Genomic DNA, 20,218 nt, shown 5'->3' on the forward strand with positions numbered 1-20,218 from the left:
TTTGACTTAGAGACCTATTTCTTGATATAAAACTCTCTGCAGAATCACATCCCACACAATCTAAAGAATGCCGTATTCTTCCATTAAATCTCAAGTGGCTGAAAAGGCTAATCTTCTTGAGCCTACATTTGACTTCACTGGGGTGTACACAAGCTAAACTATACAAAGTTAAGCTACAACAACAAAAAAAAATGACCCCAAATTAACGTATTGTTTTTGTGCAAAAGGATAAATAGAGCATTTTATTAACACTTTTGTTTTTGCAGCAACAAAATGATAGTCCATATCTTTTCATTCAACACAGTAAAAGCGATGATCACATTACATCACTTTGAGACACAAAGCAAAAGATATTTTTATTATCTTAAGGTCAAGAATGGTTTGTGTTTTTAAAACAAACTTTATGTTTTATATTTGCAGTAGCAGGGCCTCCAGTCACTAGCACAATACAATGAACAGATCAAATATCCAGAATAGACAATTAAACACATCAATAATATTTTAAGTTGAATTGGGAAATGTATCATTGTCATTTTCAAACATTATAAAGAGGTCTGATGTTAACTTTTTAAAGGAAGAAAATCATTCCAACCACCCAAACAGCTACCGCAAGCAAAATGAAGATAATATACAGACAGGAAATTTTATGCATTGCACTTATTGCTCGGTACACAAATGTTGCAATTTCTGTTGAGTTATATTAAGAAATGACAAGCAAAATGCCTCTGCCCCATCTAAAATTCTATGACTCTATGAAAGTAGAAATTGCAGTTCCCTAACCCAACATTAGGTGTATGCTATTTTTGGTTTTTTGTGAAGATCATTTATTATGTATATGTGTATGGATATGCATAAGATATACAGATATATATAGATATAATTTTATATAATTTATTGTCCTATATATTTAAGACAAATATTTTAGTGGGAATTTAAATAATAAAATCATCTACTTATAATATCTCTATTAATTTACCTTTTCATATTATATATAGCTCTGTGGCACAAGTTTCATATATATTTAATCAGTAAGGAAGAAAGAGATCTCTATCACGTCTATTTCTTTTGCTGTTAATATTGCATTTTAAGGGCTGTATCTCCATAGTAAATTTCTTATTAGATTCTTTATGGTGTATGCATCTTTTTTTTTTCCTAATGCAAGTTACAACCAGTACAAAGTTGTAATAAAAAATACATTGAAGTCTATTTATTTTTAACATTTTTGCAAAAAAGTTACATGATATGCTACATGAAAAGTCAGATTTTATTGAAGTGTGAAGTGTTTTATACTGTTAGGTAAATGAATGGAAGAACATGAAGCATACCCCTCACTCTACAACTTCTTTTTCACAGATAAAAGTGTTTGTGCCCAAGCGTTTCATATAAAACACTGCAAGATATTCCTCTTGAGAATCAACAAAATAGTCTACATTGTGTAATAACAATAATTATTTAGTACACCTTGCTAGTTGCTAGCCCACAACATTCTTCTCTACATGAGAGATAGCTCAAACTCTATGATTTATACTCAATAAATGTTGCCAACACCTGATGCAACCAACATGACAACTTCACCTTTTTTTAACAGGACTTCTGCACAATATCTTGCAATACAGTGTAACAAATATGTAAGTGCATTTTGCATGATCAAGTAGCTTTGGCTTCCTAACCTTTGCAGGATGGCATGTGCCAACTGTTTTAGTTGTGCTTTATTAAATGGTGATGAGTTTTAACTCATATGAATCTAATGAGTAACTACTTGCTTCTACAATTTTGACCAGCCAACCTTTAAATCACAAATGCAAGAATGGATGACTTGAATGGAAATGATGGAATCTCACAACTTCTATAGATTGCACTTGATGGTAACTTCATGAGTTTGTTTTGATTTCATTTTTACAGCAAGACTTGCCTGGTTGATATGTGTACATGTTTACACCACATCTTGTAAAATTTTTGTGCAATCACAATTAATTTAATCACAAACACTAAAAATAAATCCAGCAATTAGCTTTGTTATGAATAATCATCTCTGTCCTTATAGTTGTATGACCCTTGTACGTCTTCTTGTACAAATTCCTCTCTCTTTTCCCAACCATTAGGCCAACCTCCATTAGCCTGTGTTGTGGCACCATAAGACTTGGTGGTACCGTAATTTATATAATTCTGAGTAATGTCCCCTGTTTCTTCATCGAGCTCATCTTCATGGATAAATCCACATTTTTCTTCACTTGTTTCCTCAGGGTCTGCCCAGGGTTGCTTCTCTCCTGAGGCGAATATTGCATAAAATATAACGCCACCATAGTGGACTAGGGCAGCGATCAGGAAGACATACTGCCACTCTTCACGTGACTGCAGTGACAAAAAGTGGCACTGTGAGAACAGACTCCCTGGGTCTGAAAAGCCTAACATCTTCTCTGAATGTTCCACCATTAAGCGTTTCCTAAAATGCTATCTTCAGGGGAAACCCTTGTTCTGATTATATTAAACAAACACCGTGAGAGAAATGTTCTGTAATACTGTGACTTTCATTATTCAAAGCTTTTTAATCTAAAGTTCTGAAATAGAACTTCAAAGATATCTATGGTCAGCTAATTTTGTAAATATTCATAATCTCTCTTTCAATTCCATTGAGTTACTTAGTTTTTTTTCTCCCACTTCTTTTTATTTCCTTTTGGCAAACCATAATTTAAAAGGTCTACCTACAAAGACAAATACTGATAACAATATTCTTGCCATCAGAGAAGCCCTAATTTAGAAACTCTACCCATAAAGACAAATACTGATAGCAATATTCGTCCATCAATTACTATAGATAAGTTTAAATTGATGTTTACAAATAAAGCTGAGAAGATTTCCATTTGTCTATTCAAATGAGCTAGGATGTTGTTGTTTCGCCACACCAGGGATACCAGAAATATTAGAAGGTGTTGAAAGTATAACCTTTATTGGTTGGAGAAGCAGGCTTCCTCAGAGTTCAGAAAGAGATTCTCTTCTGAGCCTGTTATCTCCCCTACTCAGAGATGTGGTGACTGGACCACAGGCAGAATGCCAAAGAACACATACAGATGCTTTTCCTAATCATGAGAGAGAATATTCTACAAATGAACATTTCTTGCTCTGTCTTACCTTATTCTTTGTCATTGCACCAACAATAATAGGGCAAACCATTCCTGACAATGTGCCAACACCATTAGAAATGCCCATTAAGATACTGGCATATCTTGGAGCAATATCCAAGTGGTTGACATTGAAACCTGAAATACACACAGAAGATGTGACTCAGAGAATCCCAAACCTTGCAGAAGTAGGTGACTACAGAATATCCTCCACCACCCTCACCAACCTCCTTAAAAGACACCAGGTTCATAGCATGTGCTTAATAACTATTTTTGATAATTTAGCTCAGGGATATAATGAGAATAGAAAGAGGTATGATTTGTTATCCAATACTTAACACGTGATATTTACTCCATAGAGAAGAGAAGATGCTCATTTAAAAAAAAAAAAAAAGATAAGCAGGGAGTAAGTAAGTAGTGAATAGTAACAAATCCCAGTGTGTTAGTTGCTCAGTCATGTCTGACCCTTTGCGACACTATAGACGATAGCACACTAGGCTCCTCTGTCCATGGAATTCTCCAGGTAAGAATACTGAAGTGGGCTGCCATTTCCTTCTCCAGAGGATCTTTCCGACCCAAGGATCGAACCCAGGTCTCCTGCATTGCAGGCAGATGCTTTACCGTCTGAGCTACTTTCATCGTTGTTATTTTCTAGTGGAAATATATTGAGTAAACTTTCTCAACCATCAAAATGTTAAAGAGGAAAGTAGAATATAAATTTCTTTTTATCACTAGCAAAAATCAGAATGTTACAAGTATATATTTTTTCCATTTATTTTTATGAGTTGGAGGCTAATTAGTTTTTTTTTTTTAAAGTATCTTACCAGAAATAGCAAATCCACTGAATCCCACTGCAAGTACCAAGAATGAGATCGCTACCCCTCTAGTGTGAGAATAACCAACAACCAGAAGCAGCGTTGCCTCCATGCCAAAGCCTTCAGAAACAGACATATGAAAATACTTTAGAAATTTATGTAAATGTTTCCACTGAGTCAAAACTATTAAAAATGAACAAGCTTATTTGACCTAGCAAAACACTGCAGGAATTCTATCTTCAAAATAATAATAACAGATATATGTCCAGAAGTAAGATACATGCACCCCAATATTCGTAACAGCACTATTTACAATAAAGATATGGAAGCAGTCTAAATGTCCATCTACAGATGAATGGATAAAAAAGATATATGATGGAATTATTACTCAGCCATAAAAAGAATGAAATAATGTAATTTGCAACAACATGCATGGATCTAGAGACTGGACAATGTGAAATATGTCAGAGAAAGACATATCGTATTATATCACTTATATGTGGAATCTAAAAAAATGATGGAAATGGACACGTTCATTGTATGTTCTTTTTAAATAAAACTTCTTTGTAAACTTAAAAAAAATAATAACAGTAATTTATTCACAGAAGTTACTGAAGCCTTCTTTGTGTTTTAAGAAAAACAACAAAAACAACCTTCAGTTTCAATAGTGGGAAGGGTCAAGTTAGTTATGCAATTATCTAAAACTAGAAGTTATGAATATTTGAAGATGGGAGACTGATTCTGAATGAACATTGAAGGTACAAATTTAATAGCATAGGTGATATGCATAGAAAAAGCTGATTCATGTCAATTCGAACTTTGTGAAGTAAAACATGTTCTTAACATACTTACCACCACAATTCATGATCTTCCTTACTGTAGTAGTTGAAAGAATTTGCTTGCTTCTTAGAAAATCTGCAATCTGCCCTCCAATAGGTACAATAATTGTCATTACTAAGTGTGGCACAGCAGATAGCATGCCAACCTTGATGAAAAACAAGAAGGAGAGAAATACCAAAGTAGAAAAACAAAAAGGAGAGAAATAAGTAATGTGGGCAATTTAATGGTCTTGTAAGCTCTTTATGGACAAAGGAAGGAAAAACTACTGTCTGTAAATGACCACTTACTCATTCTCAGAGTAAGCAATAACTTCCATAGAATAAATGAGAAAAGCTAAGTAAATTTACTTTGATTCTTTTTTCTCTTCTAGAAGATAACACTTCTTTTCTGCTATGAGTCAGTAAATCTTGAGTTTCTGAGTAAACTATCCTGAATTTTATCACAGAATGATTCACATTTATGTGTTTATTTTATAGTCTTAAATATGTTTGTAGAAATTCATCATTAGCAACAGAGGAAAAGAGAGAGAGAGACAGAATCAGAGAGAAGATAAATACATTTGACAAACCTTGAAGAGACTATTTTAAAATTTGTTTTTAATTCATAATAAAGATAAAACCTTAATTGCATGTTAAATATACATTTCTTATGAGTTTTATATTTAGTTTCTATAATTAAGAGCTCAAAAAATACAGATCAATTCTCAGTTTTAGGCATTTTCCATGTCAAATACCAATATTTGGTTACACTGTCACATAGCATACTTAGTTTCTGAACTAATTTCATACTAAATGGCCCAATCTAAAACCTAACCTGACAGCATCAATTCAACAAACATTTTTTTGATCAACAATTATGTGTAAAACACTGTCCTCTGGGCATCATGGGGGCAGAAATTGTGAATAAAATGTATTTTTATTGTGTATTACCACACATATGGACTTAGTAAATTTCATATACATCAATATATAAGGAAGATTTTTACTAAGCATACTTTGAAGAACAATTCCTAGAAAATAGTAAATACTAGATAAATGTTCATTATTTGTATAAATGTGTCCTTTCAAACTAGATTACTGAAGGATTAAGAAAAGATTCTGTTTTATTTTACAATGCTGTATACTGTGGTGTCAAGATCATGGACTTGGGATGATTAATAACTAATTGAGATATTAAATGACTCTAAATAGCTTAAATATCCAAGCAATTTTATTCTTTCTTTCACTCCAAACAGAAACTTTTAATATTATTATCTTCATTGCAGTGATGAAGAAACTATGACTTAAAAGGATTATGCCATTTTCAAGAGGTTGAGAAGTTTCATATATGAGTATAGGCTGAGACTCTGTATGTGTGTGTCTGTGTGTATATCTATACACACATATGAAAAAGTCATTGCATTTGTGATTTTAACCGTAGGATACTCAGTTTAATTAAGGTTTATTAAAACAATCCTCTGTATAAATAGTATACTTTAGTTGACTTAAAATTTCCTGCATTTCTGAAGCATGGTCTTTTTTTAAAATTAATTTTTACTGGGGTATAGTTGCTTTACGATATTGTGTTACTATATAGCACAGGGAACTCTACTTAATGCACTGTGGTGAAAGACAGTCTTAACACTTATTTACAGGTCAGAAAACTGAGGAGACAATTATTCAAGAACAGAACCAAGGTTATATATCAATACTGTCTTGTGAAGCTTGGATTTAGGACCATGTCAGCCTGGATCCAAATCTCATGTTTTGTTGCCTCCATCATCTCCTTCTCACATACTTTAGATAAGTCAGTCATTTTTTTAAACCAGTATAATCAAAATCTTCAGGCCGATGTGTATGTGTAGAATTTATCAAAATTGTAATTAAAATATAATAAGTGAATTAGATCAACATAGATGGTGATTATATTTAGGTTTTGCAAAATATCATTTACTTGGGCATTTTCCGTTAATTGGAGCTAAGGGCCAGAATGATCACACAGTTTCATTAACATCAGCTGGCTCCCTCACTCTCCCCGATGAGACCTGACTTTATTAATAGCCTCTCAGTGTCATACTTGTCCTAGATTGTGAAAATGGACTCACACCTCCAGCAGCCTTTGTTGAGACGTATAACACCTCTCAGAGCTCCCAAAGGCTACCCTGCAATGTTTGATCAGCTCCAGAGAGAAGAGCCCTGTCTAAAGCAGTCATTCTTCTCAGGCATGGAGGAAGCAGTTGCTTAGAAACAGGGATTACAAAAGAGCTCTCAGAATAGCTACTCCTAAACTCGGGTTTTCTTCAGTTTCAGGCCTCAGATAGTCATTCAAAGAGGCATAATATGAATAGCGAGCCCAGCTGGACTTATGTAATGACATGAAGAGAAATGGCAAGTCCATGGCCAATGCAGACAAATGTATTCAGCAAAGCCCTTGGCACAGAGGTGGCATTGAGCAAATACTTGCTTCATGTTGAAACGAATTATGGTTTTCCTGAATTTGAATGGCATAGTAAAGGGAATTGAAACATAAATCGAAGGATATGGGCTTAAACTTAATTCTGTCGCTTATTGTTAGCTTGGCCTTTGATAATTTAAATACTTTCCCTAGCTTCTGTTTCTCCATCATTTCAATAGAAATGATGATAGTTATTCAGTTGGTTGACCATACAGGTTATTCATGAATATAAGAAGACCTTGTAAATTTCAATATATTGTAGTATTTTATGTTCATTTAAGCCTTACAAGAATCTTCAAATGATTATATTTTCATACCTACAAATAAATGCCTGTAGCATTGAGCATGCTGTGCTGTAGTTGGAAATGTTTTATTTTTGTCTACACCACCAAGCTGTGAACACTTGAGGAACCACATTTTTATTTCTCAATATAACACATAAATCTTCACATATCATGTTCAACAAATGCTTGCCAAATGATTAAACTGGATAAATAAGATACAAGAATGTTTTCAGATATTTCTGCTATCCTCAAATCTTTTAGCCAGACAGATTTCTGAGGGTGTTGAAGCAGAGTTAGATTGATAATTATATAAATACAATTCCATTTAACTGAAATATTTTTTTGTTCACTGATGTATTGCCTTTGACCTGAAACTTAAAGGGAATTATGCTTGTTTACAAGAAAAAGGTATGCTGTTGCCCGTCCCGACCAAGAGGTAAATTCTGTGAGGGCAAAGACTAGGTCTGTTTTGTTTATATCCCAGCAACAGTTTTAGCAGGTATTTAAATGTAGTAGGCACTCAGATGCCTAACTTAGTCTATGTTTACTAGAATTCATTTGTAATTCTAACTTTCAAGATAAAATTTAGGAGATAAAATATTGGCAAAGGAACTTAATAGTCACTAAAGTACAAAAGTAATGCTCTATTTAAAGAAGAATAACTTTTACATACCTTGCTGATTTCAAATCCAAAGACTTCCTCAAAATATGCTGGCTGACTAATAAGCAATAAATAAAAAGTCCAGCTTCTGCAGAAGTTTGCAACAATTATTGCATAGACTGGCATAGATGTAAAAAATTTTCTCCATGGAGTCTTGAATTTCTGAAATTCCAAAAAAAGAGCCATTCTGATCACTTTAAATATTTCCTAACTTAAAGGAGAATCATAGATACTTTTGCATTTTTAGGATGTGTGTGCATAAGCATGAGTAGGAGATAGGCAAGAGGTGGTGAGTTGTTAATTGCAACAGTCCAGTTAACCTTAGCTGCATAAATAATTGTTGGAAGAAGAAAAGAAGACACGGCTCCTTCTGATTAAGTTGTTTCAGTTTTAGAAATATATAAGATTCTATTTTTCTCAAAAAGTAATTCCAAATGCATAGACCCTAGTTTCCAAGATTTTTGTTTTATTTTGTTTTGGCAGTGATAGATCAGGCCTCCGCTAAAACTCGCTGCCAAATCAATGACCTCATTGGTATCTGACATATTTTATTTAAAATACTGAAAATTCAATGCAGTTAGGAGAAGAAAATAAGAAGAATGTGCACTATTCTAGACCCCATCAAAAGTTAATAATAACATTACCTAACTACAAATTCTCTTGTTAGCCAATGGATATCAGTATAAATTCTGTGACACAAAAGTGCAAGACTCTTTAAAATTCACATCGTATACATCTGGGTTAAGCATTTGGCCATCCAGCACACCATAACTAGCTATTTATGATATGCAAGACATTCAAATTAACTTAAATATGATTGGCTTTGCTTATGACACTCATTAAAAAATTACACCCAGTATATTTAAAGATGCTGTGTATGCCCAAATACAAAGCAATTATCTTCCCTCAAGACTAATATTTCTACACCTTAAAAAATTTCTCATAGTTCCAAACACTTTCTCAATTCTTTATTTTGAACACAGAAATACTCTTTGGTGAAGGAACAATCGCCTAATATAAATGTTTATCACTAGTTTTGGATTTTTTTTAGTATTATCTATTTATTTTGGCTTTGTTTATTTTAATGTTATTTGTTTATTTAGGCTGTTCTGGGTCTTCGTTGTTGCACAGGCTTTCTCTAGTTGTGATGAGTAGGGCCTTCTCTAGCTGTAGTGGACGGGCTTCTCATTGAGACGGCTTCTCTGGGTGAGGACTGTGAGCTTAGCTGCTCCCCAGCATGCAGGATCTTCCCGGATCAGGGATCGAATCCGTGTCTCCTGCATTGGCAGGTGAATTCTTTCCCTCTGAGCCACCAGGGAAGCCCTGTCTTGGATTCTCAACCTGATAAGTTAGTAAAAGAGGTGGCAAACAGTTTTTTTTACAAGATTTAGTCATTATTGCTGGGTGTAGAGCCTCATAATTACTAGCAGTGGTTGTGAATCTAATGAAACTTTTTACAGATCACTTTAAAGAGATATAATAGGAAGATACATTGTGGTGATCACAGGGAACAAATTAAAAAACAAAAACCTGTCCTGATAATAAATAGTGAGTATTTTGGCTTTAGCTAAAAGTTTCTAGTGACACCATCATAGAGGGATTCAAAAAGTGCAAGCTCAAAAGAATTTTTTCCTGATAAGTTCTAGAAAAATGGTGCCAAATGAATATACTTATTTCAAAGATAATAAAAATGACCAAATACAGGAACATCTATTATAGCACTGTATTTTAATAAGTAATAACTTCAGAAGATTTTAAGAAGAAAATAACTTTTTCTTGCTGAGAAGCTGTTGTTTTTAATTTATACAAGGATCATCTTCATTAAGTACTTTTTCTTCAGGCCTCAAAGCACTTCTTCAAATGTAAAAGAAAGTGTCTAGTCATCTCTCTTAAAAAATTGTTGATGGCTGGTAGTGGGGCTTATAGTATTTTGATAAAATTCTATTTACTGAACTGGTTGTTTGCTTCATAGGAGTGTTTAGTTTGTAAAAATTCAGCAAGTTATTTGCTTATGATTTTTGCATTTTTCTGTTTGCATATTTAATTATTTTGTAGAGAAAAATAATAGATTTAAAAGACATAAGAATCAACTACAATATGTGATCCTTAATTTGATCCAAACTCCACAAACAATGGCTACAAAAGACGTGAATATTGATTAGATATTAGGATTGAACTGAGCATCTGAAATTTCAATATGATCCAGTATTGGATAATGTTAGAGAATTACTTTTAGTTGTGTTAGGTATGATGATAGTACTTAGATTATAAAGGAGAATATTATTTTTCTAGAGAAGCATGTATTTGTGGGTAAAATATTATGATATCTCATTTACTTTAAAATTGTTCAACAAAAAGAAAAGTGAAATAAATAAGGCAAGATATTAAAAACTTTTGTTTCTATGCAGTGGATATATGGATATTCCTGTTACTTATTCTTTCTGTTATATGTTGAACTTGATCACAATAAAAGTTAAAAATAACTAAAATACAAGGCCTATTCCCACTTGATCTCATTTTTAAATTTTCTTCAGGAAAGTAAACAGAAAAAACCAGTAAGAAGTAAAACATTGTGTTTAGCTAAAACAATAAGATCTAAGAAATGGGAGTTTGAGCTTGCCTATACTGTTTTCTCAATCTACTGATTATTCTCTTTTGAGTCATTTCCAGAAATTGGTTTTCACTTAGACTAAATTTCTTGCTGTTTTAAAAAAAATATACATCTCACCTCAACACACAATCTCTCAAGAACTGGTAAATAAAATAAGCATAGTTTATCAATGATGATATGGGCTAATCAGAATATTTTGGACTAGAACTTGAAGCTAAGTATGAACCCGCCCCCACATCATCACTTGTTTCTTGAGTAGCTACCATCAGAAAAAAATTATCAGTCTATTTACAGAAGAAAACAGGAAGGGGAGCATTCTAATGCTAGCCTATTTAGCTAATGGAACAACTACAATGTAAGATTTTTTTTTTAAGTACTGGCTTAATTTCGAATGTTACCCAATATGGCATTTTCTTATTCATTAAAGGCCAAGATGCCCTCAGCAACAATGGGTGACAGACCTTTTTTCCTAGAATGAGATGTCAGGGACAGGCCTTTCCTAACAAATGCAGTAGAGAATCAGAGCTAAAATCAAATACAACTGAAGTTGGGGGAAGCATAATGCATAAGAGATACTGCTTCCTCAACCAATGCACCATAACTTTCAACTCTTAGCATAAAGAAATTGAGTTGATTAGGTCCTGAATTACCGAAACTGTCTACAATATTTTTGCTTAAGGGTTATATTTTATTTTTATAGCATCAGATGAGTATTCATTGGTTGCTATTTATGATATATTAATATGTGTACTAAAATATTTGTATTACTGTTATAGAACTGCATTTTTTTCTGTCAGCAAATCCTGCCCAAGAAACTAAATTATAATCAGAAAAAGGCTTTACAACATTATAACACTTTATCTTCATATGATAATCCTAAAAATGGTAATATTTTATCAATAAAAGGGTTATTATTAAGAATATTTTTCAGATTAGCTACCTATGGTTGGCATGCTAATGTTTTAGTATTTACTAAATTGTATAGAAATACACATGTATAAAACTTAGATTTAGAATATTCAATGAGTAAAAATATCTCCTTTCATGACTGTGTTAGGTGATTTCCTGTAATCTAAATTTAACAAATATTGGTTGAATTTTGTTTCAATTAGCTATGTTGAGCTATTTTTAAAAATTTACTGAGGTTTACAGCTACAGTATTATAGCTATAGTCCAGTTAAAATTTGAAGGTGCTTAAGAAAAGTTAAAGAAAAAAAGAAATCATAGATGGAAGAAGGCGCAATCATTTCTAAGTCAGGGAATATGCATGGAGTTAAAAAAAAAATCAATCATGACTGATACCAAATTAGTTTTGCTGAATAGGGACACATAAAACAATCTGCTTGGTCGAAGAGAGGTGAGATGGAGAACAAGAATAGGAATATACACCATAATAAAGTTCTTACTTCCATTGCACCTAAAAGATTTGCACTCTCTCCAATGCTTTCTTCTATGTACCTACGTTCTTCATCTGTAATAGTAGGATGTTTTGCAGGACTCTCGTAGGACACCAAAAGCCAAAACATGTACCAGATCATTCCAAAGCTTCCTGAAAGTAGGAGTTCAAAAGGAGGAAGTCAAGTAAAGGCATACTCCCCTAACTATTTCCGTTTAACAGTCAGTAGCTGGGATAAAACTACAGTAATCTTGTGACAGGATGATAAAATGTGAATTTGAGCTTATGCATCTCCAAATGAAATCTAGCCATCTCTATTTGTCTTTTGTCACTAGACTTCATGCAATCTGAAGACTGATGCTGTAATTTAATCTTTGTCACTGTTAAACAATGCTGAAACACAGGAAACTCACAATAAATAATTATTGAATGGTATAGTTTGGAACATGTTTGTACATTCAACAAATATTTACTGAACAGTTACTTTTCCGGGTACTCTGCTGAATGAGAGAAATATGATAAACAGGAGAAAATTCCTGTCCTCAAAAAATTTTGCTGGGACTAAATCCTTTTATTTGTGTCTGTCTTTAATATGGGTAGTGGTCTGCATTTCCAGGGAAAAGGAATGCTTTTTCCCCTCTCCTGTTAGCACTTTCAGATCTAGTAATGTGTTAGTTGCTCAGTCGTGTCCGACTCTTTGCAACCCCATAGATGATAGCCGACTAGGCTCCTCTGTCCATGGAATTCCCAGATCTAGTAAACAAACTGTTAAATAAAATCTAGAAGAATATTCTTGGGCTTCTCTCATAGTTCAGTTGGTAAAGAACTGGCCCGCAATGCAGGAGACCCCAGTTTAGTTCCTGGGTTGGGAAGATTCCCTGGAGAAGGGATAGGCTGCCCACTCCAGTGTTGGTGGGCTTCCCTTGTGATTCAGCTGGTAAAGAATCTGCTGGCAATGAGGCATACCTGAGTTCAATCCTTGGATTGGGAAGTTCCCCTGGAGAAGGGAAAGGCTACCCACTCCAGTATTCTGGCCTGGACAAGTCCATGGACTAGTCCATAGCGTCACAAAGAGTTGGACACAACTGAGTGACTTTCACTTTCAATTTTCAGAAGAATATTTTAGCCTGAATAGATACTGTACATGAAAAATGGGCTTCTGTAATTAATGTGGTAATATCTAACAGTTTATGTGACTGTATACCACAGCATATACTATTTCCTATTGATCATTGTCTGGACAGATGAAAGTTATAAATTCCAATACAATAAACATGCTACTGCAAGTTCTATTTCATCCCTTTATTTAGCACTTGCACCATTAAAATATGCCCTTACTGTGCAATATAAATCTCAAGCATCAGTAGCAGAAAAAAGTCACATAATGTATCCTGATTCTCATCAACTGGCCATTTCATTTTTCCCTCATCCTGTTCTATTTCTCCCCTGGGTAACAATCTAATCCCTGATCTCTAAAGTACTATATATATATATTTTTTTTTTGGTGGGGGGCTAGTCAGTCTCTAAGTGCTTGTTAATATCATAACTTCTGATGTACTGTGCCCTTTTAATTACTGAATGTGATAGCAAACACAATTTGGAATCAGATGGTGTGTGACAATTTGGTAGAGTGTAGTGGTTGTGGAATATGGTTCTTCCATATTCAAATCGCATCTGTGTCACTCATTAGCTACATCTTCTAATCAGTAACTAAATCTCTGAAAATCTCTACTGCCAAATTAGGTAATTCATTTTTTAATAAGATTTTTGCAAACAGAAGTTAAAGAAGGCAAAACGTAAAGAAACCAGTATAGTGGATGGCACAAGATAAGCACTCAATAAATGAGAACTCTTGTAATTGAGTCATAATTATAATTTCCACTAACTGAATACATCTGAAGTGCTAGACACTCAGCTAATTGAAGTATATGCATTATCTTTTTAAAACTTAAGCTGCCATATGGGTCTTATCTCACTAATTTTTAAAAAATGAGTATTGAATGTGTGGCTCAAAGACCAATCTTTTGTCATATACAGCAAGTAAGCAAGTACTATTATTTTTATATTTTCAAATTGTGCATGCGTGTTAAGTCACTTCAGTCATTGTGTACGACTCTGCGACCCTATGGACTGTTGCCCACCAGGCTCCGCTGTCCATGCAAGTCCAGGCAAGAAAGCTGGAGTGGGTTGCCATGCCCTCCTGCAGAGGATCTTCCTGACTCAGGGATTGAACCCACATCTCTTATGTCTCCTGCATTAACAGGCGGGTTCTTTACCACGGTGCCACCTGGGAAGCCATTCAATGATAAGTATTAAATGAGATATAACTTGAAATAATGAGGTAGGTTTTCTTGGGTCCTTTGTGGAAAATTCATATTCTTAAAGTCACATCACATCATCAGTTAAATAATGGACTAAGGCACAAATCAGAGAATTTAATGGATGGCCATACCAACTTTACTATATACCTTGTAAGTAAGTGTTTTAAATATCTTTGAATTATGGGCTTTAAAATAAAATAAAACAAAAGCTATGGATTAAAATCTGTTAAAAAAATTTCTCTAGAAAACAAAAATATGTTCAACTGCATATATAGCTCACCATTTAGGGTATTCATGAATCCAAAACCCAACCATGGCTTTTGAACCAGGATAAGATCCTCCACTATTTATATTCTACAAATATAAGAATTTGCTTTGATGAGAACATTTCAAAATGAAAATGGATCATAGCACATTTGGAAGCAGCCAAATTCTGTTCTATTCTCCCACATGACTTCATTAATCTTTCAGATTCTCCTGCCCATGTCCGAAACTGGTATTAATCAGTGACAACATCAGTTGGAATCCAGATCTCTTATCTTTCTTCTTTCCTCTTTATTAAAAAAGTGTATCTTAGCGAGAGACTATGGGATACTTTCAAGAAGTAAGATTCCATATTCTGCTTAGAAAGTGAATAGAAAGGGAGTTTGGACTTTGGGCTTCCTGTCATTTTTATTTCCACTTGGGGGCTTAATCTTCTTTAATTCTGGAGAAATGTGGACTAAAATGTGCTGCCCCTGCAGTGACTGCTAATATTTCATCACAAGATTGAATGTTTGCATTAACACTAATATGGCCTTTCAGCTTCCTACCCTATTGAGTCTCAAGGAAATTGAATCAGGGAAATGACCAAGAAAGCAAGAATCAAAAAGAGAAGTTGGTACTGCCTAGCTTCTTCCTTTTAATCAGCTTTGAATCAAGAGCTAATTTAAATTTTTCATAATCAAGGGCGACACATACTGTACATTACAAAGTTTCCATTAGCAATGTGATTGCTTTTAAAAATAATAAATAACATTGCAGAGAAAATCACAGAGAGAGAATATTCCCCTTGATCTTAGATTATAAAGAAAAGAATCAATGAAATAACAATAATGAGTAAACACAGAAGTATATTCATTGATCTATCACACTGTTTTAGTTTATGCACATTTCTTTTAACTCTATTGTAAGGAAATGCAACATACCATAGACATAGAATACGGAAGACCAGCCAGTATACTGCACAAGAATGCCAGCTAAAGGCATTGCAATCACAGCTCCAGCATAGGAACCTGAAGTAGAAGAGAAAATGAGAGAAAGGTAAGTGAAGTCAATAGAAATTCTTGACTTCATCTCATTTTCCTTGGCTGGATCTTACAAACACATCCTTGCACACTTGGATGTATATGCATTCTCATCCATATACTTCACATATCCAGCAGTACAAGACTACACAAGTGAATATAACCTACACACCCAAGCCAGAGATATAAAAATAGTACAACACTATAATAAAAAACAAATTCTAAAAACTAAAATAAAAATAATTAGTGAATATATTTGAAAATCCAGGATAAATGAATAAACTCCCAGAAAAATACATGTAAGAGGGAGTAGAAGATTTGAGTAGACCAAATATAATTAAAGAAATTGAAATGGTGGGTCAAAAACCTTTCCTCATGTACACATACAAACACACCTCAAATGGTTTTACAGGTGAGTTTTACCAACTTCTAATTCTTACAAAAGTTGTTCCTAAGCGTTTATGCACATAACTGTATCTGCACATAATACGCACCACAAAAGGAGGTGGTTGCCAACCGACTCCTCTCTAAAGGGGGAGCCCATTTGCTCCATATCCCATGACATGCTGGGTAGGTGACACCCTGTGATGGAAAGAGATATATCAGCACTGTTTAGAATCTTGGAACATAGGAAAATAAGTCCATTCACTTCTCTGATGTGATGCTGTTTTCTTAGAATGGGCACAGGGTCCCCAGTTGCCATGTGAGGCCTTTCTTTGCTGATTCCATAAAATTCCATTTTAAAAACTTTCAGCCCAGACCAGGTAAGACATGACATCTTTTAGTCACTTGTTCAAATTATCCCCACCCTTCAAAAACTTCCTTTTACCTCAGTTTTCTTCTGATTAAGGCCAAAGAAAAGATCCTCTATTATTCAGTTCATCTGCAATTCTGAACAATTTGAGAGACATTTTTGTAAGGGGTTAAGCTTAGTGATTCCCAAATAAAAGGAATCCCCAAAAGAAGAAGGTGCAGCTTAGATCCTTGAAGGTTGTTATACTTCCTGAAATTAGCGTCTAAAATTTAAAATCTTTATTCTTTTTTTTTATTGTTTTGATCCTATCATTTTTTTCTTTCTTTTTGGAAAGACAGGAAACTGTTTTCAGTGCTTTAATACTTTATCTGACTTATCTACTGCCACTGTATTTCACGGAAAGAGAAAGGGTATGTCATTCTCAAGTTTTAAATGATATTCTTTCAAACGCTACAGGTTGATGGAGCAAAATTCAATCACTAGAGTTGATGCCCACAGAGTACATTTGATGAAATTTTTTTTTTTTTTTTTTTAGTGAAAATTCAGATGATGATGTAAAGCCAACAGGGACTTGTTATAAAACTCTCCAAATGTATTAAATTTGGAGGATGGGCTCACAATTTTTATCACAGCACATTAACAAAAACACCTGCTTGTTTTTTTTTTTTAAAGTCAGTCACTAAACACTTCAATATCACTCAGTTCTAAAGAAGTGGGATACACAGTCACAGTGGTAGTTTGTCATCATTTAAAGATACTTGATTTCTAACTTTTCCAATTTTTTTAGCACCATGTAGACACAACCCAATACAATGTATTTGTAGGTCAAAACAAAGATAATCTTCTGATTCTTATCAGCATGCCAACCTTAAAATGATGTCATCCTGTAGTTCCATACCTCAACAAGTCCCTGCAGTATCCTAACAAAGATGACACACCCATAATGCACTCTGGCTGCTGATGGGATTAACATATTCAGGGTAGAGGTAAGAAGTATGGCAGCTCCGAAAACCCTGAAAAATAAAAGGAGTTAACAGATCTACATTTCTCAGATCAAGTTAATTACAAGCAATTTCAAGATAGACTGTGTTTTGTTTTGGTTTTTGTTTTTTTCTTTCTAAAAGAATAAGAATGTTCTGAACTGGATTGGCTAGCCATTGCAAATAGATATTGGACTATCTTGAACTGCTACATTATTTGAAGCACAAAACTCAAATTTCAAAAAATAAAGATCATGGCATCTTGTCCCATCAATTCATGGAAAATAGATGGGGAAACAATGGAAACAGTGAGAGGCTTTATTTTGGGGGGGCTCCAAAATCACTGCAGATGGTGACTGCAGCCATGAAATTAAAAGACATTTGCTCATTGGAAGAAAAGCTATAACCAACCTAGATAGCATGTTAAAAAGCAGAGACATTACTTTGGCAACAAAGGTCCATCTAGTCAAAGCTATGGTTTTTCCAGTAGTCATGTATGGATGTGAGAGTTGGGCTATAAAGAAAGTTGAGTGCCGAAGAATTGATGCTTTTGAACTGTGGTGTTGGAGAAGACTCTTGAGAGTCCCTTGGACTGCAAGAAGATCCAACCAGTCCATCCTAAAGGAAATCAGTCCTGAATATTCATTGGAAGGACTGATGCTGAAGCTGAAACTCCAATCCTTTGGCCACATGATGTGAAGAACTGTCTCCTTGGAAAAGACCCTGATGCTGGGAAAGACTGCAGGCAGGAGGAGAAGGGGATGACAGAGAATGAGGTGGTTGGATGGCATCACCGACTTGGTGGATATGAGTTTGAGCAAGCTCCAGGAGTTGGTGATGGACAGGGAAGCATGGTGTGCTGCAGTCCATGGGGTCTCAGAGTCGGACACAACTGAGCAACTGAACTAAACTAAATAAATCTGTTTATACTTAATTTTAGTCACTTTCTTCATAGATATAACTACAAATTGTAAATAGTTAATCAAGCACTGTATATGGTTTGAGTCTATAAATCTTCTACAATGTAAGCTGCTGAAGGGCAAGAGCTTGCTTTTCAGATACACTGTTGTATCCCTAATGCCTAGCACAGTGCCTGATACATAGGAGATACTCACTGGACAGCTGCTGAAGAAATAGTAAGTGCCCAAACAGAGTTGTGTCTAGCGTGATGCCTTGACATATGGAAATTATAACACCATTCATAAAATTTTATGAAGGGAATCATATGTAAATGCTCCCCAGATCTCATGAGCAGCTCCCATAGGACATATTTTTAAAATAGAAATAATTAACACTTCATATATCTACCTCAGGTTTGTTTTTTTTTTTTCTGTGTAGGTGGTTGAGTGGAGGGGTTCTGGGTACACATCTCTTTGCATACAAATAAACAATTCAAAATAGAATTGCTAACACATTTATCCATCTACAAGTAAAAATTATATTCCATTATTAACCAAAAAAATCTTTCATAAAGACCCTGATGCTGGGAAAGATTGAAGGCAGGAGAAGTGGACGACAGAGGATGAGATGGTTGGATGGCATCCCCAACTCAATGGACATGTGCTTGGGTGGACTCTGGGAGTTGGTGATGGACAGGGAGGCCTGGTGTGCTGCGGTTCATGGGGTCGCAAAGAGTTGGACATGACTGAGCAACTGAACTGAACTGAAGCAAGAAAAATATCCCCTTAACCACGTAACTTTAGAAATTTGTCTTGCAGAGAAATTTGAGGACACATTATCTTTAGTGAGCTAAGCTGTGTGTTCTCAGAAATTTTTTTCAAGGCAAACATTGAACCTTGACTTCAGTCAAAATTGGCTGCATCATAGAAGTTCTCATTTTTCTAGGAGCATGTTTAAATATAACTGTTAAAGACATGAGTTTCTGAAAGAGCCTTGATCATTATTAATCTGCTACTGAAATTTGAGAAAGGACTTTATGAAGGGCTGAAGTGGATCAGCTTTTTTCTATGAATCATAGACTGGGCCACAAAGTTTTGTTTACTTGCTATAGCTCAATAATCCACCTGTCCTCAATGGCTTTTCTTCACCGAGGTAAACAGTCACTCAAGAGGTGAATATTCTCTTCTGTTCTTCCTGTGTGCTGTTTCCTGAATAGGTATCTTTGGCTCTGAGTCAGAGTAACTTATTTCCTAAATGTGTGGCACAAAATAGAAACTTTTTATTTCTAGAAATGATTATCCCCATTAAAATGCCAGGCGATATTAAACTTCTGCCAACTATGGATTTATTTTCTAGAAATTAAATGCAAAAATCCCATATCCTGTCTTTAAAATATAAAAACTCAAAATTGTTATTAAAATTGATCAAAAATGTATTTTTATCCTTCATTATTTTCAGTTGAATTTTCACCTATCTCAAGACTGAAATCCACATGCTCTTATGTGGAAACTCCAGAACATTTTGGAGGTTTCCTTTAGGGCTGAGAAGAACTAGATACAAGGGAGTGTATGTAGCAAGTTTCCTGGACCTAGTGGTAAATGGTACCCAATCCCCAAAGCCAAAGTCTTTCCCCCGTTCTGCGAGTTTGAATGTTGAACCTGTGCGCCAGAAAGGGTGAAAGCAGAGAGAGAAGATGACACAGGAGGTTTGGGTTTATGGGTAGGTTTCTGTATATTGGAAAACCACTGTTGTTTCTGTAGCTCCATCTTACTTTCCTTATCATGCTCAATAAAAATGAGACTGAGGCTACTTAAGACA

At 34.6% G+C, this 20,218-nt stretch overlaps 1 protein-coding gene across 1 annotated transcript in view; it reads right to left on the reverse strand.

The window, feature by feature from the left end:
• Positions 1–213: 213 nt before the first annotated feature.
• Positions 214–20,218, reverse strand: part of SLC17A6 (solute carrier family 17 member 6) — a 40,141-nt gene continuing 20,136 nt past the window's right edge. The window contains exons 4-12 of the mRNA XM_043451945.1: positions 17,419–17,533; positions 16,261–16,348; positions 15,668–15,754; positions 12,170–12,312; positions 8,165–8,314; positions 4,787–4,919; positions 3,944–4,054; positions 3,130–3,257; positions 214–2,352 (exon numbers count right to left, since the gene is read on the reverse strand). Of these exons, the coding sequence (XP_043307880.1) occupies positions 2,017–2,352; positions 3,130–3,257; positions 3,944–4,054; positions 4,787–4,919; positions 8,165–8,314; positions 12,170–12,312; positions 15,668–15,754; positions 16,261–16,348; positions 17,419–17,533 (1,291 nt within the window). The 3' untranslated portion in view covers positions 214–2,016. The remainder of the gene's footprint in view (positions 2,353–3,129; positions 3,258–3,943; positions 4,055–4,786; positions 4,920–8,164; positions 8,315–12,169; positions 12,313–15,667; positions 15,755–16,260; positions 16,349–17,418; positions 17,534–20,218) is intronic.

Source organism: Cervus canadensis, chromosome 29, assembly GCF_019320065.1.
Source record: "Cervus canadensis isolate Bull #8, Minnesota chromosome 29, ASM1932006v1, whole genome shotgun sequence".
Lineage (NCBI taxonomy): Eukaryota > Metazoa > Chordata > Mammalia > Artiodactyla > Cervidae > Cervus > Cervus canadensis.